Source organism: Podarcis raffonei, chromosome 4 (genome assembly GCF_027172205.1).
Source record: "Podarcis raffonei isolate rPodRaf1 chromosome 4, rPodRaf1.pri, whole genome shotgun sequence".
In the NCBI taxonomy this organism is placed as follows: domain Eukaryota; kingdom Metazoa; phylum Chordata; class Lepidosauria; order Squamata; family Lacertidae; genus Podarcis; species Podarcis raffonei.
In genome coordinates, this window is record NC_070605.1 from 7,175,857 (window position 1) to 7,199,770 (window position 23,914).

A 23,914-nucleotide genomic window follows, 5' to 3' on the forward strand; every position below is an offset into this window, starting at 1 on the left:
TATTGACATCCTGGGCATCAGTGAACTAAAATGGACGGGAATGGGCGAATTCAGTTCGGATGACTATCATATCTACTACTGTGGGCAAGAATCCCGTAAAAGAAATGGCGTGGCCTTCATAGTCAACAAAAGAGTGGTGAAAGCTGTACTGGGATGCAATCTCAAAAATGATAGAATGATCTCGATACGAATCTAAGGCAGGCCTTTTAACATCACAGTAATCCAAGTTTATGCACCAACCACTGGTGCTGAAGAAACTGAAATTGACCAGTTGTTTTTTTTAAATTATATTTACAACTTATTGGTTTAAACCACAATTAACAGAGCCGTAAGATTAAACAGTTGCTTTTTATCCTAAACAAAGCCAAATAATTGCTAGTTCTATAGGTACATTTACATTCTGCATGTAGGTTTTGGTATACAGTGCCACTGTCAAAGATCTTAAGCCTTGGCCAGTCCAATCACACCACAAGCTAGACGAGCACCAGCATTTCCAGTTTTCTTGCTCTCTTCATTTCCTCCTCTACCCAGATCATCAACTTTTTCATGAACCACCATAGTACGCCCGATAATGCAATGTGGCCCCGAGAGAGAAATAATATGGTCCTGTATTGATACTGTTGCTACACCTGAACCATCTGCAGTCACATTTCCCAGATCACCAACATGCCTTTCTTCATCTTCTGGTCCACCATGCATTTTCCCCTCAGGATTGAAGTGAGGGCCTGCACTGGTACATCCGTTTGTGTTGTCTCCAAATTCATGGACGTGGAACCCATGTTTTCCTGGAGTTAACCCACTAATACTTCCTGAAACAGTTACAGGTCCGTTACCCTTCTGCTCGAAGAAAATGACGCCTTTGACGGGGGAGTCGCCAGCCATGACGCAAACAGCCTTCTGCACCGCCATGTTCCCGCTCGCCTCAGAACCACTTCCGCCGCAGCAGCGCGCACGAACCTGACACCTCACACTCGCAGCGCTTGCGCGACCTCAGCCCAAAATTGACCAGTTCTATGAAGACTTACAACACCTTATAGAAATGACACCAAAGAAGGATGTTCTTCTCATTATAGGGGATTGGAGTGCTAAAGTAGGGAGTCAAGAGATAAAAGGAACAACTGGCAAGTTTGGCCTTGGAGTTCAAAACGAAGCAGGGCAAAGGCTAATAGAGTTCTGCCAAGAGAACAAGCTGGTCATCACAAACACGCTTTTCCAACAACACAAGAGACGACTCTACACATGGACATCACCAGATGGGCAGCATCGAAATCAGATTGATTATATTCTCTGCAGCCAAAGATGGAGAAGCTCTATACAGTCAGCAAAAACAAGACCTGGAGCTGACTGTGGCTCAGATCATCAGCTTCTTATAGCAAAATTCAAGCTTAAACTGAAGAAAGTAGGAAAAACCACTGGGCCGGTAAGATACAATCTAAGTCAAATCCCTTATGAATATACAGTGGAAGTGAGGAACAGGTTTAAGGACTTAGATTTGGTGGACAGAGTGCCTGAAGAACTATGGATGGAGGCTCGTAACATTATACAGGAGGCAGCAACTAAAACCATCCCAATGAAAAGGAAATGCAAGAAAGCAAAGTGGCTGTCCAACGAGGCCTTACAAATAGCGGGGGAGAGAAGGCAAGCAAAATGCGAGAGAGATAGTGAAAGATACAGGAAATTGAATGCAGATTTCCAAAAAATAGCAAGGAGAGACAAGAAGGCCTTCTTAAACGAGCAATGCAAAGAAATAGAGGAAAACAATAGGATGGGAAGAACCAGAGATCTGTTCAAGATAATTGGAGATATGAAAGGAACATTTCGTACAAAGATTTCCATAACAAAAGACAAAAGTGGAAAGGACCTAACAGAAGCAGAAGACATCAAGAAGAGGTGGCAAGAATACACAGAGGAATTATACCAGAAAGATATGGATGTCTCGTACACCTGAGGTAGTGTGGCTGCTGACCTTGAGCCAGACATCCTGGAGAGTGAAGTCAAATGGGCCTTAGAAAGCACTGCAAATAACAAGGCCAGTGGAAGTGATGATATTCCAGCTGAGCTATTTAAAATTTTATTTTTTTTATAAAATATTTATTAAGATTTTATAAAAAAACAACAACAAAAGTTTACAGAATAAAAAGAGAACATACAAAAACGAGAAAAATAGACAAAGAGAGAAAAAAGAAAAGTACAAAAATACATAATAAGAGAAAATACAAAATACAAAACGCAAATAGGTAAGAAAAAATTAAAAACAAATCCATTTTTTGTTAACTTTCAACTCATTTGCTTGTTTCCTTGACCTCCTCACACCTCCCCTTTTTGTATTCCCATTTACATAGTCAATTCAGCAAATCCTTAACCTCTTTCATTTATCTTAACTCTATATCTTAACATATTATGGCTATATATTTTCATCCATTATCAATCCATTTTTGCATATTCTTATTAACTTTGTTGCTAATGCCCCTTATTTTCAATCCAGCATCAATTTAACATTCATTAATTTTACAGTATTTCGGCAGGTAGTCTTTAAATTTCTTCCAATCTTCTTCCACTAACTCTTCTCCCAGGTCTCGGATTCTGCCAGTCATTTCCGCCAATTCCATGTAGTCCATCACCTTCAACTGCCACTCTTCCAGGGTGGGTAAATCTTGTGTCTTCCAATACTTTGCATGAGCTATTTAAAATTTTAAACAATGATGCTGTTAAGGTGCTACACTCAATATGCCAGTAAATTTGGAACACTCAGCAGTGGCCAGAGGATTGGAGATCAGTCTACATCCCAATCCCAAAGAAGGGCAGTGCCAAAGAATGCTCCAACTACCGCACAATTGCACTCATTTCACACGCTAGCAAGGTTATGCTTAAAATTCTACAAGGCAGGCTTAAGCAGTATGTGGACCGAGAACTCCCAGAAGTGCAAGCTGGATTTCGAAGGGGCAGAGGAACCAGAGACCAAATTGCAAACATGCGCTGGATTATGGAGAAAGCTAGAGAGTTCCAGAAAGACATCTACTTCTGCTTCATTGACTATGCAAAAGCCTTTGACTGTGTCGACCACAGCAAACTATGGCAAGCTCTTAAAGAAATGGGAGCGCCTGATCATCTCATCTGTCTCCTGAGAAATCTCTATGTGGGACAAGAAGCTACAGTTAGAACTGGATATGGAACAACTGATTGGTTCAAAATTGGGAAAGGAGTATGGCAAGGCTGTATATTGTCTCCCTGCTTATTTAACTTATATGCAGAATTTATCATGCGAAGGGCTAGGCTGGATGAATCCCAAGCTGGAATTAAGATCGCCGGAAGAAATATCAACAACCTCAGATATGCAGATGACACAACCTTGATGGAGGAAAGTGAGGAGGAATTAAAGAACCTTTTAATGAGGGTGAAAGAGGAGAGCGCAAAATATGGTCTGAAGCTTAACATCAAAAAAACGAAGATCATGGCCACTGGTCCCATCACCTCCTGGCAAATAGAAGGGGAAGAATTGGAGGCAGTGAGAGATTTTACTTTCTTGCGCTCCATGATCACTGCAGATGGTGACAGCAGTCACGAAATTAAAAGACGCCTGCTCCTTGGGAGAAAGGCGATGGCAAACCTAGACAGCATATTAAAAAGCAGAGACATCACCTTGCCATCAAAGGTCCGTATAGTTAAAGCTATGGTTTTCCCAGTAGTAATGTATGGAAGTGAGAGCTGGACCATAAAGAAGGCTGATCGCCGAAGAATTGGTGCTTTTGAATTATGGTGCTGGAGGAGACTCTTGAGAGTCCCATGGACTGCAAGAAGATCAAACGCATCCATTCTTAAGGAAATTAGCCCTGGGTGCTCACTGGAAGGACAGATCGTGAAGCTGAGGCTCCAATACTTTGGCCACCTCATGAGAAGAGAAGACTCCCTGGAAAAGACCCTGATGTTGGGAAAGATGGAGGGCACAAGGAGAAGGGGACGACAGAGGACGAGATGGTTGTACAGTGTTCTTGAAGCGACAAACATGAGACCAGTGCGACCAAGGCAGTTTCAGTCCCTATGATGAGTCCTGAATCCTGACTGGAAGGGATCCAAATGGTCCGCTTCTTCCAGGCGTGCCTGGAGTTGTTCAGCAACCACTCGCTCAATCCCCTTGCCCAAGAATGGAAGATTTGAGACTGGGCGATAGTTAGCCATATTGGCAGCATCTAAAGATGGTTTTTTAATAAGCGGTTTGATAACTGCCTCTTTCAGCGGGTCTCGGAAGGCTCCCTCACAGAGAGAAGCATTCACGACCCCACGAAGCCCATCTCCCAGGCCTTCCCGGCTAGCATTTATAAGCCAGGATGGGCAAGGATCAAGGAGACAGGTGGCTGGTTTCACTCATCCAAGCAGCCTGTCCACATCCTCGGAGGTAACACATTGGAATTGATCCCACGCAACTTGACTAGACAGGACACTAGCATTCTCCTGCCCCGGCCCTGCTCCCACGGTGGAGTCTACCTCTTCCTGAATCTGAGTGACTTTATCTGCAAAAAAACTTTGCAAAATCATTGCAAGAGATCATGTGGCCCATACTGGGCCCTGATGTAGCAGGTGGTTCTGCTATATTGTAAACCACCTGAAAAAGTCTCCTGCTGCTGTTTTCTGCAGATGCAATAGAGGCGGCCAAGAAAGTCTTATTCGCCGTTGCTACTGCCACTTGGTAGGCTCGGCATTGAGCTCTAACCCGTGTCCGGTCAGCTTCAGAATGAGTTTTTCTTTTCTTTTCTTAAATGTTTTTGTCTTTAAGATGTTTTTTTTGTTTTTTTTGTATTTTCTTTATTGCTTGTTTTTCTTTTTTCTGTATTTGTTAAACCCTAATAAATATCTTTAAAAAAAACAAAAAAAAGAATGAGTTATCCACCACCAGCGCTCGAGCCGTCTCAGCGATTGTTTCATTGCCCTCAGATCCATGGAAAACCACACGGCTGTCCGGGCTCCATGCAATCGAAGAGGGCGCTTCAGAGCCAAACAGTCAATAGCCCTGGTTAACTCCACATTCCAGCGGGCCACCAGGGAATCAGCTGAAAGGCCATCAACATGGGATAAAGCATCCCCTACCACTCTCTGGAAACCATTTGGATCCATTAAGTGGCGGGGGTGGACCATCTGAATCGGTCCCACCTCCCTGCAGAGGGGAAGGGTCGCAGAGAAGTCCAGTTGCACCAGGAAGTGATCTGACCATGGCACTGCAACCCCCCCCTCCCTGCCCACAAGGCCATAGCTGTCAACTTACAGATTTGAAAATAAGGGACCAGCAGCCTTGAAAATAAGGGACCAGCATCGAAAATAAGGGACCTGCGGCCTCACCTGTTCCAGGCACTCCAGTCTTCCTGTCCTCCTGCATGTTGGGATACTGCCAGGGAGATAAAGTCCATCTGAGCCCCCAAGCTCCTTGCCGGACGATCCATCAACCTCCCGTAGTCACGCAGTACCAGCAATTTAGCGACACGAAGCCTCAGGCTTCGTGCACACTCTAACAGCAGAATTCACACAGCAAAAGTTGCACAGCAGGACAGCATATTTACAGTTTATTCGGCGTAGGTCAGAACAAAAGAAGACATGACCGTCTGCTCCGACTGCTCAGGCAAACAGCAGAAAACGAAAGGAACAGACAACATAAACATCCTGTGAGACAGGAAATCACGCAGGCTGTGACACAAACATCCTGCTCCCTTTTAAGGTGGAACGGAAATATCCTAACACTGCAGACTGGTCAAACTCATGCTGGGTAGCTTCGAGAACACTGTCCAACCAACTTTGTAACCAGAGGTTCAACTGAATCGAATCGGAATCACATGCACCACAAGGCCTATGCAGCCTCAACTTAAGATGGCTCCCTGGCCTGGCTTTGCACTGTAAAGTTTGCAGCAGCACGTGCAACAAAATGGCGTTCAGCATTCAAAAACATCCTCAGCTTGCATTAACTAGCCACACACAAGGCATGCAAGCTCCACCCCCCAGTCGTTCTTAGACTTCTTATTGGGTGAGCAACACAGCCAAGCAACACAGTTGGAGCCTCCCTCCTCCCTGGTGGGAAGGGAGGGAGGGAGAGGAGCTGCTTCCTTTGAAATTCAAGGGACATCATTTAAGGGACATTTAAGGGACATCTATCAATAAGGGACAGCAGCGGGACATGGCGCTGGAATAAGGGACTGTCCCTTCAAATAAGGGACACTTGACAGCTATGCACAAGGCCTGGGTTGCTGCGCAAGAGAAACCTGGTGGGCAAGCAACAGCAAGGACAGGCCCATCTGCTTCATCCAACTAAGTCTCTGTTACACATGCCAGGTCAAGTCCTTCATCCATGATCAAGTCATGGATGGCAGTGGTCTTATGAATCATTGACCTGGCATTGCACAGCAGCACCTTCAGGTCATGTGGGTATCGCTTGCTGATTCTAGTATCCGTCCAGTCAGGACCAGACCCGGAGGCAGGGATAGTCCTCCAACAACGACTAAACCTGCCTCCTCTGTAACGACATGCTCTGGTCTTAGCGTAACTCCTCATCCTACCCGTGATCACTGAGATCGGTTGTCCCAGTGCATCCCCCCATGGAACATGCCCCAGCTATTTTGTGGGCTGGGACCCACTCCCCGGTAGCCCTTACCCCCCCCTTAAGAACAAAATAAAACTCTTAAAGAAAAGAAAGAACCCACAATAAAACAATACAAACAAAAAACTGTAAAAATTACAATCAAAATCAAACAAATTCCCGAGCCCAACCAAACATCCATCCTACCCCCCACAAAAAAGTAATCAAAAGGGAAAAAGAAAATTTTAAAAACATTTTTAAAAGAATCATAGAATCATAGAGTTGGAATAGACCACAAGGGCCATCGAGTCCAACCCCCTGCCAAGCAGGAAACACCATCAGAGCACTCCTGACATATGGTTGTCAAGCCTCTGCTTAAAGACCTCCAAAGAAGGAGACTCCACCACACTCCTTGGCAGCAAATTCCACTGTCAAACAGCTCTTACTGTCAGGAAGTTCTTCCTAATGTTTAGGTGGAATCTTCTTTCTTGTAGTTTGGATCCATTGCTCCGTGTCCGCTTCTCTGGAGCAGCAGAAAACAACCCTTCTCCCTCCTCTATATGACATCCTTTTATATATTTGAACATGGCTATCATATCACCACTTAACCTCCTCTTCTCCAGGCTAAACATGCCCAACTCCCTTAGCCGTTCCTCATAAGGCATCGTTTCCAGGCCTTTGACCATTTTGGTTGCCCTCCTCTGGACACGTTCCAGTTTGTCAGTGTCCTTCTTGAACTGTGGTGCCCAGAACTGGACACAGTACTCCAGGTGAGGTCTGACCAGAGCAGAATACAGTGGCACTATTACTTCCCTTGATCTAGATGCTATACTCCTATTGATGCAGCCCAGAATTGCATTGGCTTTTTTAGCTGCCGCGTCACACTGTTGGCTCATGTCAAGTTTGTGGTCAACCAAGACTCCTAGATCCTTTTCACATGTACTGCTCTCAAGCCAGGTGCCACCCATCTTGTATTTGTGCCTCTCATTTTTTTGGCCCAAGTGCAATACTTTACATTTCTCCCTGTTAAAGTTCATCTTGTTTGTTTTGGCCCAGTTCTCTAATCTGTCAAGGTCGTTTTGAAGTGTGATCCTGTCCTCTGGGGTGTTAGCCACCCCTCCCAGTTTGGTGTCATCTGCAAATTTGATCAGGATGCCCTTGAGTCCATCATCCAAGTCGTTGATAAAGATGTTGAATAAGACCGGGCCCAAGACAAAACCCTGTGGCACCCCACTAGTCACTCTTCTCCAGGATGAAGAGGAACCATTGATGAGCACCCTTTGGGTTCGGTCAGTCAGCCAGTTACAAATCCACTGAGTGGTAGCATAGTCAAGACCGCATTTTACTAGCTTCTTTACAAGAATATCATGGGGCACCTTGTCAAATGCCTTGCTGAAATCAAGGTAGGCTACATCCACTGCGTTCCCTTCATCTACCAGGCTTGTAATTCTGTCAAAAAATGAGATCAGGTTAGTCTGACGTCACTTATTTTTCAGAAATCCATGCTGACTATTGGTGATCACAGCATTCCTTTCTAGGTGCTCACAGACTGTTTGTTTAATGATCCAGAATCTTCCCTGGTATTGATGTCAGACTGACTGGGCGATAATTATTTGGGTCCTCTCTTTTCCCCTTTTTGAAAATAGGGACAACATTTGCCCTCCTCCAGTCTGCCGGGACTTCGCCTGTTCTCCAGGAATTCTCAAAGATGACTGCCAGTGGTTCTGAGATCACAGCTGCCAGTTCTTTTAATACTCTTGGATGCAGTTCATCTGGCCCTGGAGACTTGAATACATCTAAACTAGCCAAGTATTCTTGTGCTATCTCCTTAGTTATTCTGGGCTGTGTTTCCTCTGCTGAAACCAGTTTTTGAAAACAAATGGACTGCAGAAAATCTCCCAAGAAAATAAGTTGATGCTGAACTACAAGATCACAGAACAAGAGGTGGAAGGTGCCATACAGAACATGCAATTGGGCAAGTCTCCAGGACCGGATGGAATAACTGCAAAATACTACAGAACTTTGAAAGACTGTGTAATTCAACCACTGAAGGAGGTTTGCAATGAAATTATGGAGGGGGGAAAAGCGCCTGAGTCGTGGAAGGAAGCTTATATTACACTCATACCGAAAAGTGAGTCTGAAAAGACACAACTTTAGAACTACCGACCCATATCCCTGTTGAATGTGGATTATAAAATTTTTGCTGACATTTTGGCTAATAGGTTAAAAAGGGTATTAGTTGAAGAAATACATAAAGACCAAGCTGGCTTTCTCCCGGGTAGACACTTGTCTGACAACACAAGGAATATTATTAATATCTTGGAGAAGTTGCAAGTGAACATTAACACTAAAGCAGTTTTAATTTTTGTTGATGCGGAGAAAGCCTTTGACAACAACTTGGAGTTTTATGAAGAAAAATCTTCAGGGGCTGGGGGTTGGTCAAGGGTTCGAAAATGGTATAGGTGCAATTTATTAGGATCAAAAAGCTAAGCTAGTAGTTAATAATGTGGTTACAGAAGAATTTAAGATAGAGAAAGGGACACGACAAGGCTGCCCAATTTCCCCACTACTTTTTATTTCGGTCCTGGAGGTCTTGCTAAACATGATTAGAAGGGACGGTTTGATTAAAGGAATACAGGTCGGAGCTAAACATTACAAATTGAAGGCATTTGCAGATGATTTGGTATTGACAGTACAGGAGCCAGAATCTAGTGTTAAAAGAGCTTTAGAATTGATCCAAGAATTTGGTCATGTGGCAGGATTTAAGTTGAACAAGTCAAAAACTAAAGTTCTTGAGAAAAATCTAATACCAATAGAGAAAGAAAGGTTTCAGAAGGAGACAGGGTTAACATTGGTAAAGAAAGTAAAATATTTGGGGGTTAATATGACCGCTAAAAACTTGAACTTATTTAAAGATAATTATGAGAAATGTTGGTCAGAAGTCAAAAAAGATTTAGAAATATGGTCAAATTTGAAGCTTTCCTTGTTAGGCCGAATTGCAGCTATAAAGATGAATGTATTGCCAAGAATGTTATTTTTGTTTCAATCTTTACAGATTTTAGACAAAATGGATTGTTTCAAGAAGTGGCAGAAAGATATTTCTAGATTTGTCTGGCAGGGCAAGAAGCCTAGAATAAAATTTAAGATATTAACTGATGCAAAGGAAAGAGGTGGATTTGCCCTGCCAGACTTGAAACTTTACTATGAATCGGCAGCATTTTGCTGGCTGAAAGAATGGCTGCTTCTTGAGAACACTGACATTTTGGATTTGGAAGGTTTTAATAATGTTTTTGGGTGGCATGCATATTTGTGGTATGACAAGGTTAAAGCTCATAAAGCATTTAAGAATCATATTGTCAGAAAAGCAGTGTTTAATGTCTGGATAAGATACAAAGATCTATTGGAAAATAAAACCCCAAGGTGGTTGTCACCGATGGAAGCAAAGGCTCAGAAAAAGCTCAATATGGAGGCCAAATGGCCAAAATATTGGGAAATTTTGGAACAAGATGGAGATAAATTGAAATTGCAGAGTTTTGATAAATTAAAAAATAACGTGCGAAATTGGCTTCATTATTATCAAATAAGGGAAGTTTATACTTTGGACAAAAAAACCGGCTTCCAGGTGGAGAAATCAAAATTGGAAACAGAATTATTAGAACCAAAAACAAAGATAATTTCGAGAATGTATAACTTGCTGTTGAAATGGAATACTCAAGATGAAACGGTTAAATCTGCTATGATTAAATGGCCACAGGACATTGGACATAACATTATGTTTGCTGACTGGGAACAGTTGTGGACCACCAGTATGAAATTTACGGCATGTAATGCCTTAAGAGAGAATATCATGAAAATGATATATAGGTGGTACATGACACCAGTCAAGCTAGCAAAAATCTACCATTTGCCCGATAACAAATGTTGGAAATGTAAAGAAAATGAAGGTACATTCTTTCACCTTTGGTGGACGTGCCCAAAGATTAAGGCTTTCTGGGAGATGATCTATAATGAAATGAAAAAGGTATTTAAATATACCTTCCTGAAGAAACCAGAGGCCTTTCTCCTGGGCATAGTCGGCCAATTGGTGTCAAAGAAGGATAGAACTTTCTTTATGTATGCTACTACAGCAGCAAGAATACTCATCGCAAAGTATTGGAAGACACAAGACTTACCCACCCTGGAAGAATGGCAGATGAAAGTGATGGACTACATGGAGTTGGCGGAAATGACTGGCAGAATCCGAGACCAGGGAGAAGAGTCGGTGGAAGAAGAATGGAAGAAATTTAAAGACTATTTACAGAAACACTGTAAAATTAACGAATGTTAAAATGATGTTGGAATGGACCTAAGTGGACTTGGTAATAAGATCAGTAAGAGTAAGAAAAAATGGTAGGACAATTAGTTAAGGTATAAAGTTGTAAATTCGATGAAAATCAACGTAAATGTTATAATGAAAAAGGGGTAAGGATATGCTGAACCATATCTATAATGAACTTAAAAAGGTATTTAAATATACTTTCCCCAAGAAACCAGAGGCCTTTCTCTTGGGTATTGTCGGCCAGGGGGTGTTAAAGACAGATATAACTTTCTTTATGTATGCTACAACAGCAGCTAGAATACTCATTGCGAAGTACTGGAAGATGCAAGATTTACCCACACTGGAAGAATGGCAGATGAAGGTGATAGACTACATGGGCTTGGCAGAAATGACGAGCAGAATCCGAAACCAGGGAAGAGAAGCAGCGCAAGAAGAATGGAAAAAGTTCAAGGATTATTTAAAGAAATATTACAAAATTAATGAAAGTTAGAATGATGTTGGACTGGAAAGTAAATGGTTACTATTAGTAATGGTTAAGACAAGGAGAATAAGGAAGATTAGTTTAAATTTTAATTAAAATAAGGGAAGATTTGCTGAGTAATTGATAAGAACTTGGAATACAGAAAAGGGAGGCATGAGGAAGTCGGGGAAGAAAGGTATAAGAAACTATGATATGAAATGGTACATGTTTTTTGTTCTGTTTTTGTTTTTTGTTTGTTTGTGTATTTGTTATATGTTTGTGTTGTTGCAAAAATCTGTAATAAAAAATCATTATAAAAAAAAAAAGGATATGCTGAACCAATGTTATGACTGGGAATACAGGAGAGGGAGGCGCGAGGAGGTCAAAGAAATAAGCGAATGAGAATTTTGAAAAAATGAGAAAATTGAGTTGGTTCTTAATTTTTTTTTCTTCTTTTGTTATGTGATTGAGTGTTTTTTCTTTTTTTGATGTATGTTCTGTGGTTTTTCTGTTTTTGTATGCATTTTTTTTGGTTATGATTATTCCTTGTTTTATTTGTGAAAACTTTAATAAATATCTTTAAAAAAAAAAAAAAGGAGTTCAGCCCTTTCTGTGTCCCCTGTTTGCATTTCACCATCTTCTCCTCTGAGTGACCCCACTGTTTCTTTGTTCTTCCTTTTGCTACGGACATACCCATAAAAGCCTTTTTTGTTGCTTTTAACCTCTCTAGCAAGCCCGAGTTCATTCTGTGCTTTAGCTTTTCTGACTTTGTGTCTACATGTGCTGGCTATTTGTTTGAATTCCTCTTTGGTGGTTTCCCCCCTTTTCCATTTTTTGTACACATCCTTTTTTAATCTTAACTCAGTTAAAAGTTCTTTAGATAGCCACCCTGGCTTCTTTAGGCACCTTCCATGTTTCCGTCTCATTGGTATTGCCTGAAGTTGTGCTTTTACTATCTCCCTCTTAACAAACTCCCAGCCATCATGAACTCCCTTTCCTTTTAGTATTACTGTCCATGGGATCTCACCCAGCACTTCCCTAAGTTTTATGAAGTCGGCTTTCTTAAAGTCAAGAAATTGAGTCCTAGTATGCTTGGCTGCTCCTTTCCGCTGTATAGTAAACTTCAGAAGAGCATGATCACTCGCGCCTAATGATCCTTCCACTTCTACCCACTAACCAGGTCATCAACATTGGTTAGGACCAGATCTAAAGTGGCTGTTCCTCTTGTTGCTTCTCCCACTTTCTGGACAATGAAGTTGTCTGCAAGGCCAGTGAGGAATCTGTTTGACCTTATGCTCTTGGCTGAGTTTGACATCCAACAAATATCCGGGTAATTGAAGTCCCCCATTACTACTATCTCCCTTCCTTTTGCATGCTTGGCCATCTGTTCCAGGAAGGCATCATCTATGTCCTCCGTTTGGCTTGGGGATCTATAGTAAACTCCCACAATGAGGTCTCTGTTATTCTTCTCTCCCTTAATTTTGACCCAAATGCTCTCACTTTGGCTTTGAGGTTCTAAATCTAGGATCTCTTCACAGGTATACACATCCCTGACATATAACGCCACTCCTCCTCCTTTCTTGTCTGGTCTGTTTCTCTGAAATAGATTGTATCCCTCCATTATTACATTCCAATCGTGGGACTTATCCCAGCAGGTTTCAGAACATTGTGCCGCTCCGAGTCCTGGCCAGCAGCAGCAGCAGCAGCAACCGTCCTTATGAGGCCTGTCAGGCCCCGCCCTGGGCCAGGTGGTGAGTGGCAGGAGCAGGGCCCTCAGGCACTCACGCAGGGGAGTTGTTTCAATGGGATTACTCTGCTGCACATTTTAATTCTGGATGCTTATTTTATTCTAAGTTTTAATTATGGGCATTCGTCTTTGTGCAAATGCCTACACAAGCATTCCAGTTTGCCTGATGGAAGGGTCCACTTTCTCCTCTCCTTGTGAGCTGTTCTGGGGAGTTCCCTCCCAATGCCCTAGAGTCAAAATCCAGGGGTTCATGGGGATATGGAGAGGGGGAGGAATGGAGGGCAGGCCCCTTTTTGTAGCCGATGGGGCTGGTTAGGTGAATCCAGGCCACTATTTGTTCTGATCTGTTCACTGCTTAGAAACCAATCTGAGCATTCAGTGATCAATCTAGAAATAAAATAAGCCTGTTTTGGATGGCCATCTGTCTTGGGTGAGATTCCTGCATTGCAGGGGGTCTCCTGGCTCTGAGAGACAAGCAGGGAGGGTGGCTTCTGGCAAAAGGAGAGGGAGCCACCTGTGGCTCTTCCTTATCCTGACTCACCTCTGCCTCTCGACCTCCCTCCTCCCACTCGCTTCCTTCCTCTTCTGCCTCTGATTCTGCACTGCATTCTGCCACAAAGTCTCCCAGCTCACTAAGCCCCTTTTGCCCTTCAGCTTCTGACACCTCCTCTTCCCAGGCTTCCCCCTCTTCCCCCTCTGACCACCCATCCTTCTTCCACCTCCACTCCTTCGGCTCTGAGCCGTCTTCCCTTCCTGGTTCCATGGCTGCATCCTCCCACCATTCCTCTGTGCCCAACCAGTGCATGACATTGCTCCATCCCTCGGCCTCTGTCCCCACAAGGCAGCTTCCCCTGACCTGATCTGGTTCCACAGCCGCTGCTTCCCTTCTGCCCCCATGAAAAGGCGGATCAGGAGGTCTTGCTGGCATCCTTCTGCCACCTGCAAGAGAAAAAAGGTAAGCAGGACGCCAGGAATGCCTGCTTCTCTCACAGGTGAAACAGGGCATCTCTAACTACAGATGGGCCTTTGAGAAAGCCTTACCTGCTGAGAGCATTTGGACGTTTGTGTCCATTTCATATGTTAGTTGTGCAGAAATACATCTCCCCTCCTCTGGACCCTTCTTCCCAACTGTCTCCCCCCAAAGCAAGATGAAAATAACTCACAGATGAGTTGGAAAACCAACAGAATGAGACCAAACGGAGAAAAACCACCTTCCTCCTTACCCAGTGGCCTCTCTCTGATGTCCAATGGAGGCCTCTCTGCCTCACAGGAATCCAGGTCCATTTCTGCAAAGAGATCCTTTCCCTGAAAAAGAAACAAGGATTCAAAACACAGAATGGTGAGAAAGGCTGTGAGATCTCATTCCATGGATGCTTTCCCAGAAAATGGATGGGCCATCAGCAGACCATTATGGGATGTTCTCTGTCCTGTTTGGAGCCCCTTGGGAGTATCCAGAGGGAAGTCTCTCTCACCTGCTTTCTCTCCTCTGCCTGACTCAGGAGGAAACCTTCGGCCAGGGCCACTGCCTGGGAACTGGTCTCTGCTCCGCATTCCCTCACCCAGCTCTCCATCTCCAGGGGAAGGACAGCCAGGAACTGCTCCAAGATCACCAGGTCCAGCATCTCAGCTTTCGTGTGCCTTTCTGGCTTCAGCCACTGATGGTCAAGGTGGTAGAGTCGGCTGCAAACCTCTCGGGGTCCTTTGGCCTCCTGGCAGCAGAACTGCCTCATCTGCTGGCTTTGCACCTCTGAGCGGAGGGTGTCCTCATCCAGGATCTTCTGCACTGGGTTTTTCCAGAATCCCCCACTGCTCCCAGTTTGACTGGCATGGCCTCTTCCTGCTTTGGGGCCAGCTGAGTCTTGCTCATCCATCTGTGCTCTCAGGAAGCCTCTGAGAGATCGGAAGGAACCCTTTAGTCTTCTGCCAAGTTCTGCCCTTCTAAATGAGAAGCTGTAGCAAATCCTACAAAGCAAATACATTGTTCTGTTACAAAATTTTTGGGACAGGAAAAGAAATATTTCCCTGAGCAAGCATGGATGAGTCTTGCTGGGAAACAGGGCTGGACTGCACTGCATCCCAAACTGTGAGCTATCTTTTTGAAAAGAAAGAGGAGGAAGAGGAGAAGAAATAAGTCTCTAGCCTTCTAGCAATGCAAAATGTGGAGGCAACTGAAGGGATTTCTGGGAGATTAATCAACCTGGTTTCTGCTGCCCTTCCAGTCAATGCATGAAATCAGAACCGACTGACAAGGGAGTCATTTGTGGGTCTAGTGGGGGTCCTCACCCGGGGATCCTCAGGAGTTCCTCCCCCCACTCCCCTGCTTCTGTCTCCTTATCTTGCACTTGGACTCTCTGCCGCTCTCCAGACAGACTCCTGGGGTGGGGTCCCTTTTTCTTTGCTCTGAATGCCAGGTATGTATCTGGTCAACCCCCTGAGGTCCAAGTGGGCAGGGCCAAAACATCTCCCTTGAAATTTAGGCGGGTAATTTATTATTATTCCGCTAGATAGCTTAACACACACACAGCCACTGATGCCAAGGTCCCTGCAGGTTCGGTGAGTAGCAGCGCCCATTTCCGGCTGCTTTGCCAGCAACAATCCCTTTGGGACAGAGAGGACGTGGTCCTGGGATGCCACGCTCTGGGTGCGAGGGGAATGCTGCAGTGGCCTCCGTGGGGAGCTGCCCTGGGAGACGACTGGGAAACTGGTCCGCAATTCAGCAGCCAGACTATGGGCTGGGATCCCTCTCTTTATTCCTGGCCGTTCTCTCCCACCTTTCCTTCCTTCCTTCCTTCCTTCCTTCCTCCACGTGGGGTTTTCTTTGGGGGGGGGCTAGTCCACCTCCTCGTCCAGCTTTGGAAAACCATTTGCACATGTTTCCTCTGTTGTGCAATGAGGCTGAGCGATGTCACACAGAGTTAAAGTCCCAGGGACTCCTTTCTTTAAAGAAGGGAGATCTTTTCTGAAGGGGGGGCGGAGGGCCAGATGAGTTTGGGATCCTCTGATCTGCAGGAAGGAGAGCGTGGCGGACCTGGCCCCTCCCGGATCAGGCCCCCCAGGCACCCTCTCCTGCTGCAGCCCTGGGACCCCCCCCCCCCCCGTCTCCCCACTGCACCCTCTGGGGGGAGAGAGGAGACTCACCAGATCCCAGGAGGGGACAGCGAGGCAGCCCTTGCAGGAGAGACCCCAAAGCAAGGAAAGGACTGGGGAGGGAGGGGCCTTGGCTCTGGAGGACCTGGCCCCCCTTGCTTCCTGGCCTCTCTAGGAAGGCAGCTCACTTCCCTTTAACCCTTGCCAAGCCGAGTCCCTCCAGCTCAGCCCTCTCTCGCTTGGCAGAACCTCAGATTTTTATTATTTTTTATGGATTAAGGGGGCAGCTGCCCCCCTGGCTACGCCCATGCCCAGATATCCTTTGGGGGTGAGGCTCTTGGCTGGACTCTGAGCATCTCCCTCCCTTGGCCAGAAACCAGAGGAAGAGCTTGCAGGGAAAAGGGCTTTGCAGGAGGCAAGGAAGCTCCTCCTAGAATTCAGGAGTGGAGAGGTAGGAGGGGATCCCAGGGTCATCTAGTCCAACCCCCAGCAATGCAGGAATCTCAGCTAAAGCATCCATGGCAGATGGCCGTCCGATCTCTGCTCAGAAACCTCCAAGGAAGGAGAGTCCACCACCTCCCAAGGGAGACCTTTCCCCTGCCCAACTGCTCTTAGATGTCCCTCAAGGCAGCGGGTCCTGAGTTCTAGTCCTGCTGAAACAATCACACTGGCTACCAAGGAGGAACCAAGCGAAGTTCAAAATAAATTAATACTATTCTCATTATAAATGAGTAATACTTTCTTATGCATGCTTTTTATGCTAATATACAAAAGTATGCCATTTCCCTTTCCAGAAAGGCTTAATTGCTAATTCAAAGGACTGAAAATGGATGGTTGTTGTTATGATGTTTAGGGAAGCTTTTAATATTTAATGGACTATTGTATTTTAATATTTTGTTGGAAGCCGCCCAGAGTGGCAGGGGAAACCCAGCCAGATCGGAGGGGTATAAATATATTGTTGTTGTTTTTGTTGTTGTTGTTTCTTAAATGAAAGAGGCAGGTGGAATCTCCAGGGTTGCTAATAGCATAACATTGAAAGTGAAATATGGGGAGCCCTAGAGCATCTGCTTGGCATGCAGAATGTCCCAGTCAATGTAGACCAGGGATCCTCAATCTATGTCCCGTGGGCCAAATCCAGCCTGTCACGGTCGTGAATCTGGCCTGCACATCCATTTCAGAACCCGCCAAGATTCCAAGGCTGAAAGCATCTCGCCGCCCGCTCAGTCAGTCCTTGCATCCCGCTGAGGTAAACGCCACAGGCAACCTTTTTCAGCCATGGGCCAGTCCACCGTCCCCCAGACCATGTAGGGGGCCAGACTATATGGGGGGGGGGATGAATAAATTGCTATGCCCCACAAATGCCAGAGAGGCATTTTAAATAAAAGGACACATTCTACTCATGTAAAAACACGCTGATTCCCGAATTGTCTGCAGGCGAGATTGAGAAGACGATTGGGCCGCATTCGGCCCCCATGCCTTAGTTTGCCTACCCCTGGCCTGGGGAGCCATATTCTGATTGAAGGAGGTCAGGATTTGCCCCCAAGGCCTGGGGTGTCCCTCCTCCCCTGCAGTAGGAATTTGGAATCAGGAGAAAACTCTTGGAATAGCCTTGCCAGGTGCTCAGGGACGGAGTCACCTGTCCCCATGTCCTTCTCTTTGCAGATGTGCTGCGGTTGCACATCTGTCGCTCAGAGGTGAGTATTGGGGAGAACCAGAGCAGGGACTCACACCTGCCCTCCTTGCCCCACAATCTGCACTCTCGGAGGTGGAGAAGCCCTCCCTTCCTGAGGAACTGACTTTTGGCTTTCAGCTGCTGGAGGAAGATCAGCTGTACCTGCCGGAGGTGATTCATCACTGCCAGGCAGCTCAGCTCAGGGGGCTCCTAACCCTGAAGTGCTCCAAGCAGGAGACGGCCAAAGCCATCCTGGTGAGTGATGGGTGGTGTGGGGGACCCTCATGGGGAAGTGGGGGAGGGAGGGGCTTTGGAGAAGGGGTTGTCCGTCTGCCAGAGAGGAGGACCATGTTGGTCTAGGTTCACGTATCCTGTTTGAAAGGGGACTCATCTTAGGGACTTCCTGTGAAAATCAGGAATGCTGTTCCTTGAATGTACAAACACACAAGACGTAACCGGCTGTGGATTCACATAAACAATACTCTTCTATACATTCTTATCACAATATCAAAGGTTTATCTTGCACATAAACAACACATAAAGTGCAATAATATAGACGGAAGTCCCCAATAAATCAGTTCATTCACAAAGACCAAATGTCTGCTAGTTTCTGTTCCACATACGTTCATAAAGTCCAAATTGGAGCCTATTACAGTTCCACAGTCTTGACAAGGATTTCCGGAATAATGCCTTGTTTCGCTCTCATGGGCTCCATCCGTTGTACATATTCTAAGTAATATAAATGAATGTAATGTTGTAATTCAACATATTTTAACAAATTAACAAACCTGTGAATGGATAAAGTTTGTTTTACATTTGTTGTTTTAAAGGGGTCACTTTAAGAAGAAAACCTTACAGCTGTAGATTTCTGTCACCTGTAGCTAAAATCAATGCTACGCCTGTCTATATACATTGTAAGACTTGTTGTTCATGGAAGAAACCACTGTGTTAAAAGTTCTATTATCTTGATACTTCATATATGGCATGTACTTTTATAGCACAATTGTTTATATAATTTTAATTTGTTAAATGATCTAGTGGTCGATCCACAGCTCTGGTCACTGCTCCCTGAGAAAAGCTCAAGAACTCTGGGCAAAGACAATGGGTAGATCACTGGCAGGATTTTTATTACTGGGAGTAGATCTCAGTCTCTTGGAAGTTCTGGCATTGTGGCTAGTTCAAGGTACTAGCACAACTTTAATTGCCACCCATCTTTTGTTGATATTAACTCATTTTCCAGTATTTTGCTATTAACATCCTAGCCGCTGTTGTCGTGTAAAGAAACTCTCTTTTATTTTCATTTGGTATGCTTATTGTAAGAATATCAAATAGGAAAGCTTTGGTTTTCTTTAAAGTAAATAGCATTTATTTTTTTTACTTTATTTTATTTTATTTTCCCTTTGGGGACATGTCCACCACATGTGGAATAAGGTTTCCTCATTTTGTCTGCATCTCCAGCACTTATTGCTGATATTTATTTATTTTGACTGATTTGGATGGGGTCAGGGAGCATCTAAAAATCAGATAGCACGTGGTGAATTTTATGTCTTTTTTCATAATTCCCCCCATTTTTCATCTTGATTGGATAGCCACAATCGTGTGCCCATTTCACCATCACCTCCTTCACCTCCTAGTCCTTAAGGTCCCAGTCCAGTAACAATCTGTGTGGTTTTGATAATATCTTTGTGTTATTTAATATTTAATAATAACTTTTTTAAAAAATCTGCTATCTTTGAATCAAGTCCATTAATTTTTAATCTGGAAGAAAATGTTTAACTGGTAATCTATCTTTTTTACTTTTGTTTTCTTTTTATATTTTTACTTTTTTTGTATTTTTAGCATATAATAACAGTAGTAAATACCGGTATATGGAAATGTGATCATAATATTGAAATGAATAAAATGCTTAACTCGCAAAGATAATAATAGTGAAATGAATAAAATGCTTGCAGCTTCCCAAGAAAACTCAAGAAGATTCTCGCCTTTTTGGCTTTTACCTCTTCCCTTTATAACTGTGTCATTAAGTCCCAAAAGTCCTGCCCCCCCCCCTTACAGGATATCCCTTCTACAGATGCCAACGCAGACCTCGTGACCACAAGACTATTCATTACCTGCAGTAGCAACAACAAAAGACACCAGAGTGACCACAGCTATCTCTTTCCAAAGGATATAGACTGACGGGGGGGGTGGCTGACAAAGGGGGGAAAGTTGAATTACAAGCACATTCTCTCACCTTTTAAACATCAAGACTCTGTGCCCCAGGATTGAAAAGATATGTAAAAGATCACAATTGCCTCAAGATATGCAACTGATATTTAATTAGTATATAGTGTATTGTGTGATATTATGTAGGAATGCTAACATGTGTCTGCCAGTATGTTATTTCCACAAAGGGGGGGACACCCAATTTTTGTGTATAATTGCTTTTATGTTCAATGTATAGTGTCTTATTACCTACAGCCCTATGGAGGATTCTCATGCATTTTAAGCTTTCAAATAGATCGGGCTATTGTGTAGTCCAGTATTTAGATTAGATCAATTTAAGTGGTTAAAATGAATGTTCTGCCAAAAATGCTATTCCTCTTTCAATCAGTCCCAGTAATTGTGAAAGATTTTTCAAAATGTTTCAAAAAATGGCAGAAATAAATTTTCAGGTTTATCAGGGGAGGGGGGTTTCACGCATATTTATGGCATGGGAAAGGGAAGGTATATAAAAAAAGTTTGTATAACCATATTATTAGGAAATCACTAATGAGCATATGGGAGAGATACAGTGGTACCCCAAGTTAAGTACTTAATTTGTTCCGGAGGTCCGTTCTTAACCTGAAACTGTTCTTAACCTGAAGCACCACTTTAGCTAATGGGGCTCCTGCTGCCGCCGCGCGATTTCTGTTCTCATCCTGAAGCAAAGTTCTTAATCTGAAGCACTATTTCTGGGTTAGCGGAGTGTGTAACCTGAAGCGTATGTAACCCGAGGTACTACTGTATAAAGATAGGTTAGAACAGAAGACCCCTTGGTGGCTTTCACCACATGAAGCTTTACTGCTCAAACCACTTGGAAAGAAAGGAAAGTGGCTTACGTATGCTGACTTGTTAAAGGATCAAGAAGGAAAATGCAAACAAAGAGATTACAAGGAAATAAAAGACCACTTTCAGAGTTGGTTACGCTATCGGCAACTACATGAAATATACAAAGAAGACAATAAGAAAGGATTTAGCTACACGACATCTAGATTTCAAAAGGAAGTCGTAGAAGGGAAAGGGAAGTTGCTGAAAAGTGCATATAGTATTCTGCTAGAATGGGAAACAAAAGATGAAGAGGTGAAATCAGTCATGATTAAATGGGCACAAGATATAGGTCATAATATAATGTTTGAAGATTGGGAAAGATTGTGGAAAACTGATTTAAAATTTAAAGACTGCTCTTTGCTGAAAGAAAATTACATGAAAATGATGTATAGATGCTATATATCACCAGTGCAGATAGGAAGAATGTATAAAACCAGCTCAAATATATGTTGGAAAGGTAAGAAAAAGAAGGGACTTTTTACCATATGCGGTGGGATTGTAATAAAATAAAAAAATTCTGGGAAATGATATACAATAAGTTGAAGAAAATGTTCCAATTAACTTTTGTAAAAAAGCCTGAAGCATTATTGTTAGGGATTGTAGGAAAAGAAGAAGAAATGCACCTTGGGCAGCAGAAAATAGGGCGTGTCCCCTACTACAGAACTGTAAGAAGGGTTCTGAGTGAAGGACACAGATTTCCACGCTTCCACCCAAAACTGCTGGGGCAACCCTGTGTCAAAGAGCATGGCTCCGGTTGCCTCCTGCAGCGTTCTCTCCCTGCATTCTGCAACTCCATTCTCCTGAGGAGAATTTGCTAGTCAACCTGTGACATATGCCTTTCTGGCAGAAGTTCTGCAACACAGACCTGGTGAACTCTCCACCGCAATCTGATTGAAAGCTCTTGACCTGCAGTGAGATCTGTTGATCTACTGCCATTATCCTGTCTTTCACCAAAGCAGCGGCCTCTCACTTGTGCTTCAGAGAGAAAATCCACCCATTTCTGGAATAATCATCCACCAGAGATAACACAAATTTGGCCCCACCCCACCTGGCAACTGGCATATGGCTCCAAAGGTCTGCATTGACTAGCTCAAAAAGTTTTGTGGTTACCCTGTCACACCTAGGATAAGAGCACGTCTGAACCTTGGCTTTCTTGAAGGCCCTGCATTCCAGGTATTTGTCACATGCCTTCATCTTGCATCCCTCAGTGCACCCTGGGACCTTCTTCACGTACCCCCAGTTGACATATGACATTCTCTGGTGCCAAATGCCATGATGGCACCCATCATGAATGGGAACCTTAGCACACTGTGCTTGTGCATCCTCAGTGGGACCTTTACCTGCAATAGGCGTTTCTAGCACAAACAGCCTGTCTTTGCACTCAACACTGACCAGTTGTTGCCCACCTCTGGAAATGGAATAAACATTATTTTCAAAACACACTTTGAATCCATCATGGACAAGAGAGGAAACAGAAAGCAAACAGCACTGCATCTCTGGAACGACATAGGCCTCAATCTCCGCCTGTAAAAAAAGAACAATAAACAGAGCCAGACATAGTTATTTGGTGCTTGGAACCATCTGCAAGAGTTACACTTCTTCCAGTTTTCACAGCCTTGCAGTTCCACAAAAAAACACTAGATGGCGATGGCATGAGGTGGTGACTGGCCCCACTGTCAATCACCCAGCTCAGCACGTAGCCCTGGTCGCAGTTTTTTCCATCTTTTTGCCTGTAATGCCTATAATGGCAGCAACTTTTTAAAAAAGTAATATTTTGAGCCCGTAGTTCAATTTCCCAGCAGCTCCCCTTGCCCACGAGAACACTTCTAGCATTTCAAATCCTCTACCTGTGGCATTGTTCAGCAGTGGGGACAGTGACCTCTTCACACCGGATGTCCATTTGGTATGGCCCTTTCCAGGTTTTTTCCTGCCCCTTGTGTTTGTCTTTCATTTGTTCTCCTATGTGTGTTGCCAGTAGAAGCCACAATTCTGTGGGTACTCTAGGTGGTGCAGAAAGTTGGCAGCTATTCCCTACACCCACAGGTCTAAGGATGGTTACAACATTAAAAAAACAACAACACAAAACACCACATTTTAAAAGGGCATTAAATGTCAATCAGCCAAGGACTGGTTTAAAAAGTGTGGATTTGCCTGGCTCCTAAATCTGTATAATGGTTTTTCCAACCTTTGTATGGATTCTTTGATGGGAAGTGTGATTCTGACTGTGACTGAAGCTCTTTCCACATTCCACACACTGATATGGTTTCTCCCCTGTATGAATTATTTGATGAGAAGTGAGACTATTGCTGTGACTAAAGCTCTTTCCGCATTTTTTTCTTGTCAGTTCCTTAACCTTAGTTTTATTACCAGCCTATACCTTCCTAATACCTTCTAACTGATTATCCCAGCTGTTTAACTGACTCCTCTTAACAGATTCTCTCACTTTCTCGCATCAAACTAGCCCAACCCACAGACTTATGCTCCCTCCTTCTCTAACTCCAGACTCACCTCTTAACAACTCTAACTCCTCCCCTTGGGTTCCTACTGGTTAATCATTTTACACTTTCATTTTACACATTTAACCCTTTCCTTATGACCCAGTATGATGTCATAAACCTAGGAAAGCAGACGCCACAGGCCTCCTTAAATATTTTATGGGGGGGGGAGACGCCTAGGTCTTTAAACATTGGTACCTATTCCTACACCCACAGGTCTCAGGATGGTTACAAAATAAAAACACAAAACACCACATGTTCAAAAGGCATTAAATGTCAATCAGCCAAATGCCAGGTAATAAAGGTGCGGATTTCTTAGCTCCTAAAGCTGTAAAATGGTTTTTCCCACCTTTGAATGGATTCTTTTATGGGAAGTGAGTTTGGAGCTTTGACTGAAGCTCCATCCACATTCCACACACTGATAGGGTTTCTCCCCTGTATGAATTCTTTGATGGGAAGTGAGACTGGATGTCTGAGTGAAGCTCTTTCCACATTCCATGCACTGATAGG

At 43.9% G+C, this 23,914-nt stretch overlaps 2 protein-coding genes across 12 annotated transcripts in view; both read right to left on the reverse strand.

Annotated features, from left to right (window-relative positions):
* Window positions 1-23,914, reverse strand: part of LOC128412207 (zinc finger protein 420-like) — a 378,482-nt gene that overhangs the window by 191,777 nt on the left and 162,791 nt on the right. For 5 of the 11 annotated variants that reach the window (XM_053385067.1, XM_053385065.1, XM_053385069.1 and 2 more), the window contains one exon: window positions 13,938-14,020. The exons of 2 other annotated variants lie outside the window; for them this stretch is intronic. In XM_053385067.1, the coding sequence (XP_053241042.1) occupies window positions 13,938-14,020 (83 nt within the window). Of the gene's footprint in view, window positions 1-13,937; window positions 14,021-14,304; window positions 14,387-14,553; window positions 15,044-16,219; window positions 16,433-23,914 lie in introns of those variants that run through there. 4 more of the 11 variants (XM_053385071.1, XM_053385060.1, XM_053385061.1 and 1 more) reach the window with 2 other exon arrangements.
* On the reverse strand, window positions 330-991 carry LOC128412236 (superoxide dismutase [Cu-Zn]-like). The gene has a single exon (XM_053385121.1). The coding sequence runs from the start codon at window positions 907-909 to the stop codon at window positions 442-444; it is 468 nt and encodes a 155-aa protein (XP_053241096.1). The 5' UTR covers window positions 910-991; the 3' UTR covers window positions 330-441.

Coding starts and splice junctions, on each gene's coding strand:
- LOC128412236 (XM_053385121.1), bottom strand. CDS start 909: ATGGCGGTGCAGAAGGCTGTTTGCGTCATGGCTGGCGACTCCCCCGTC.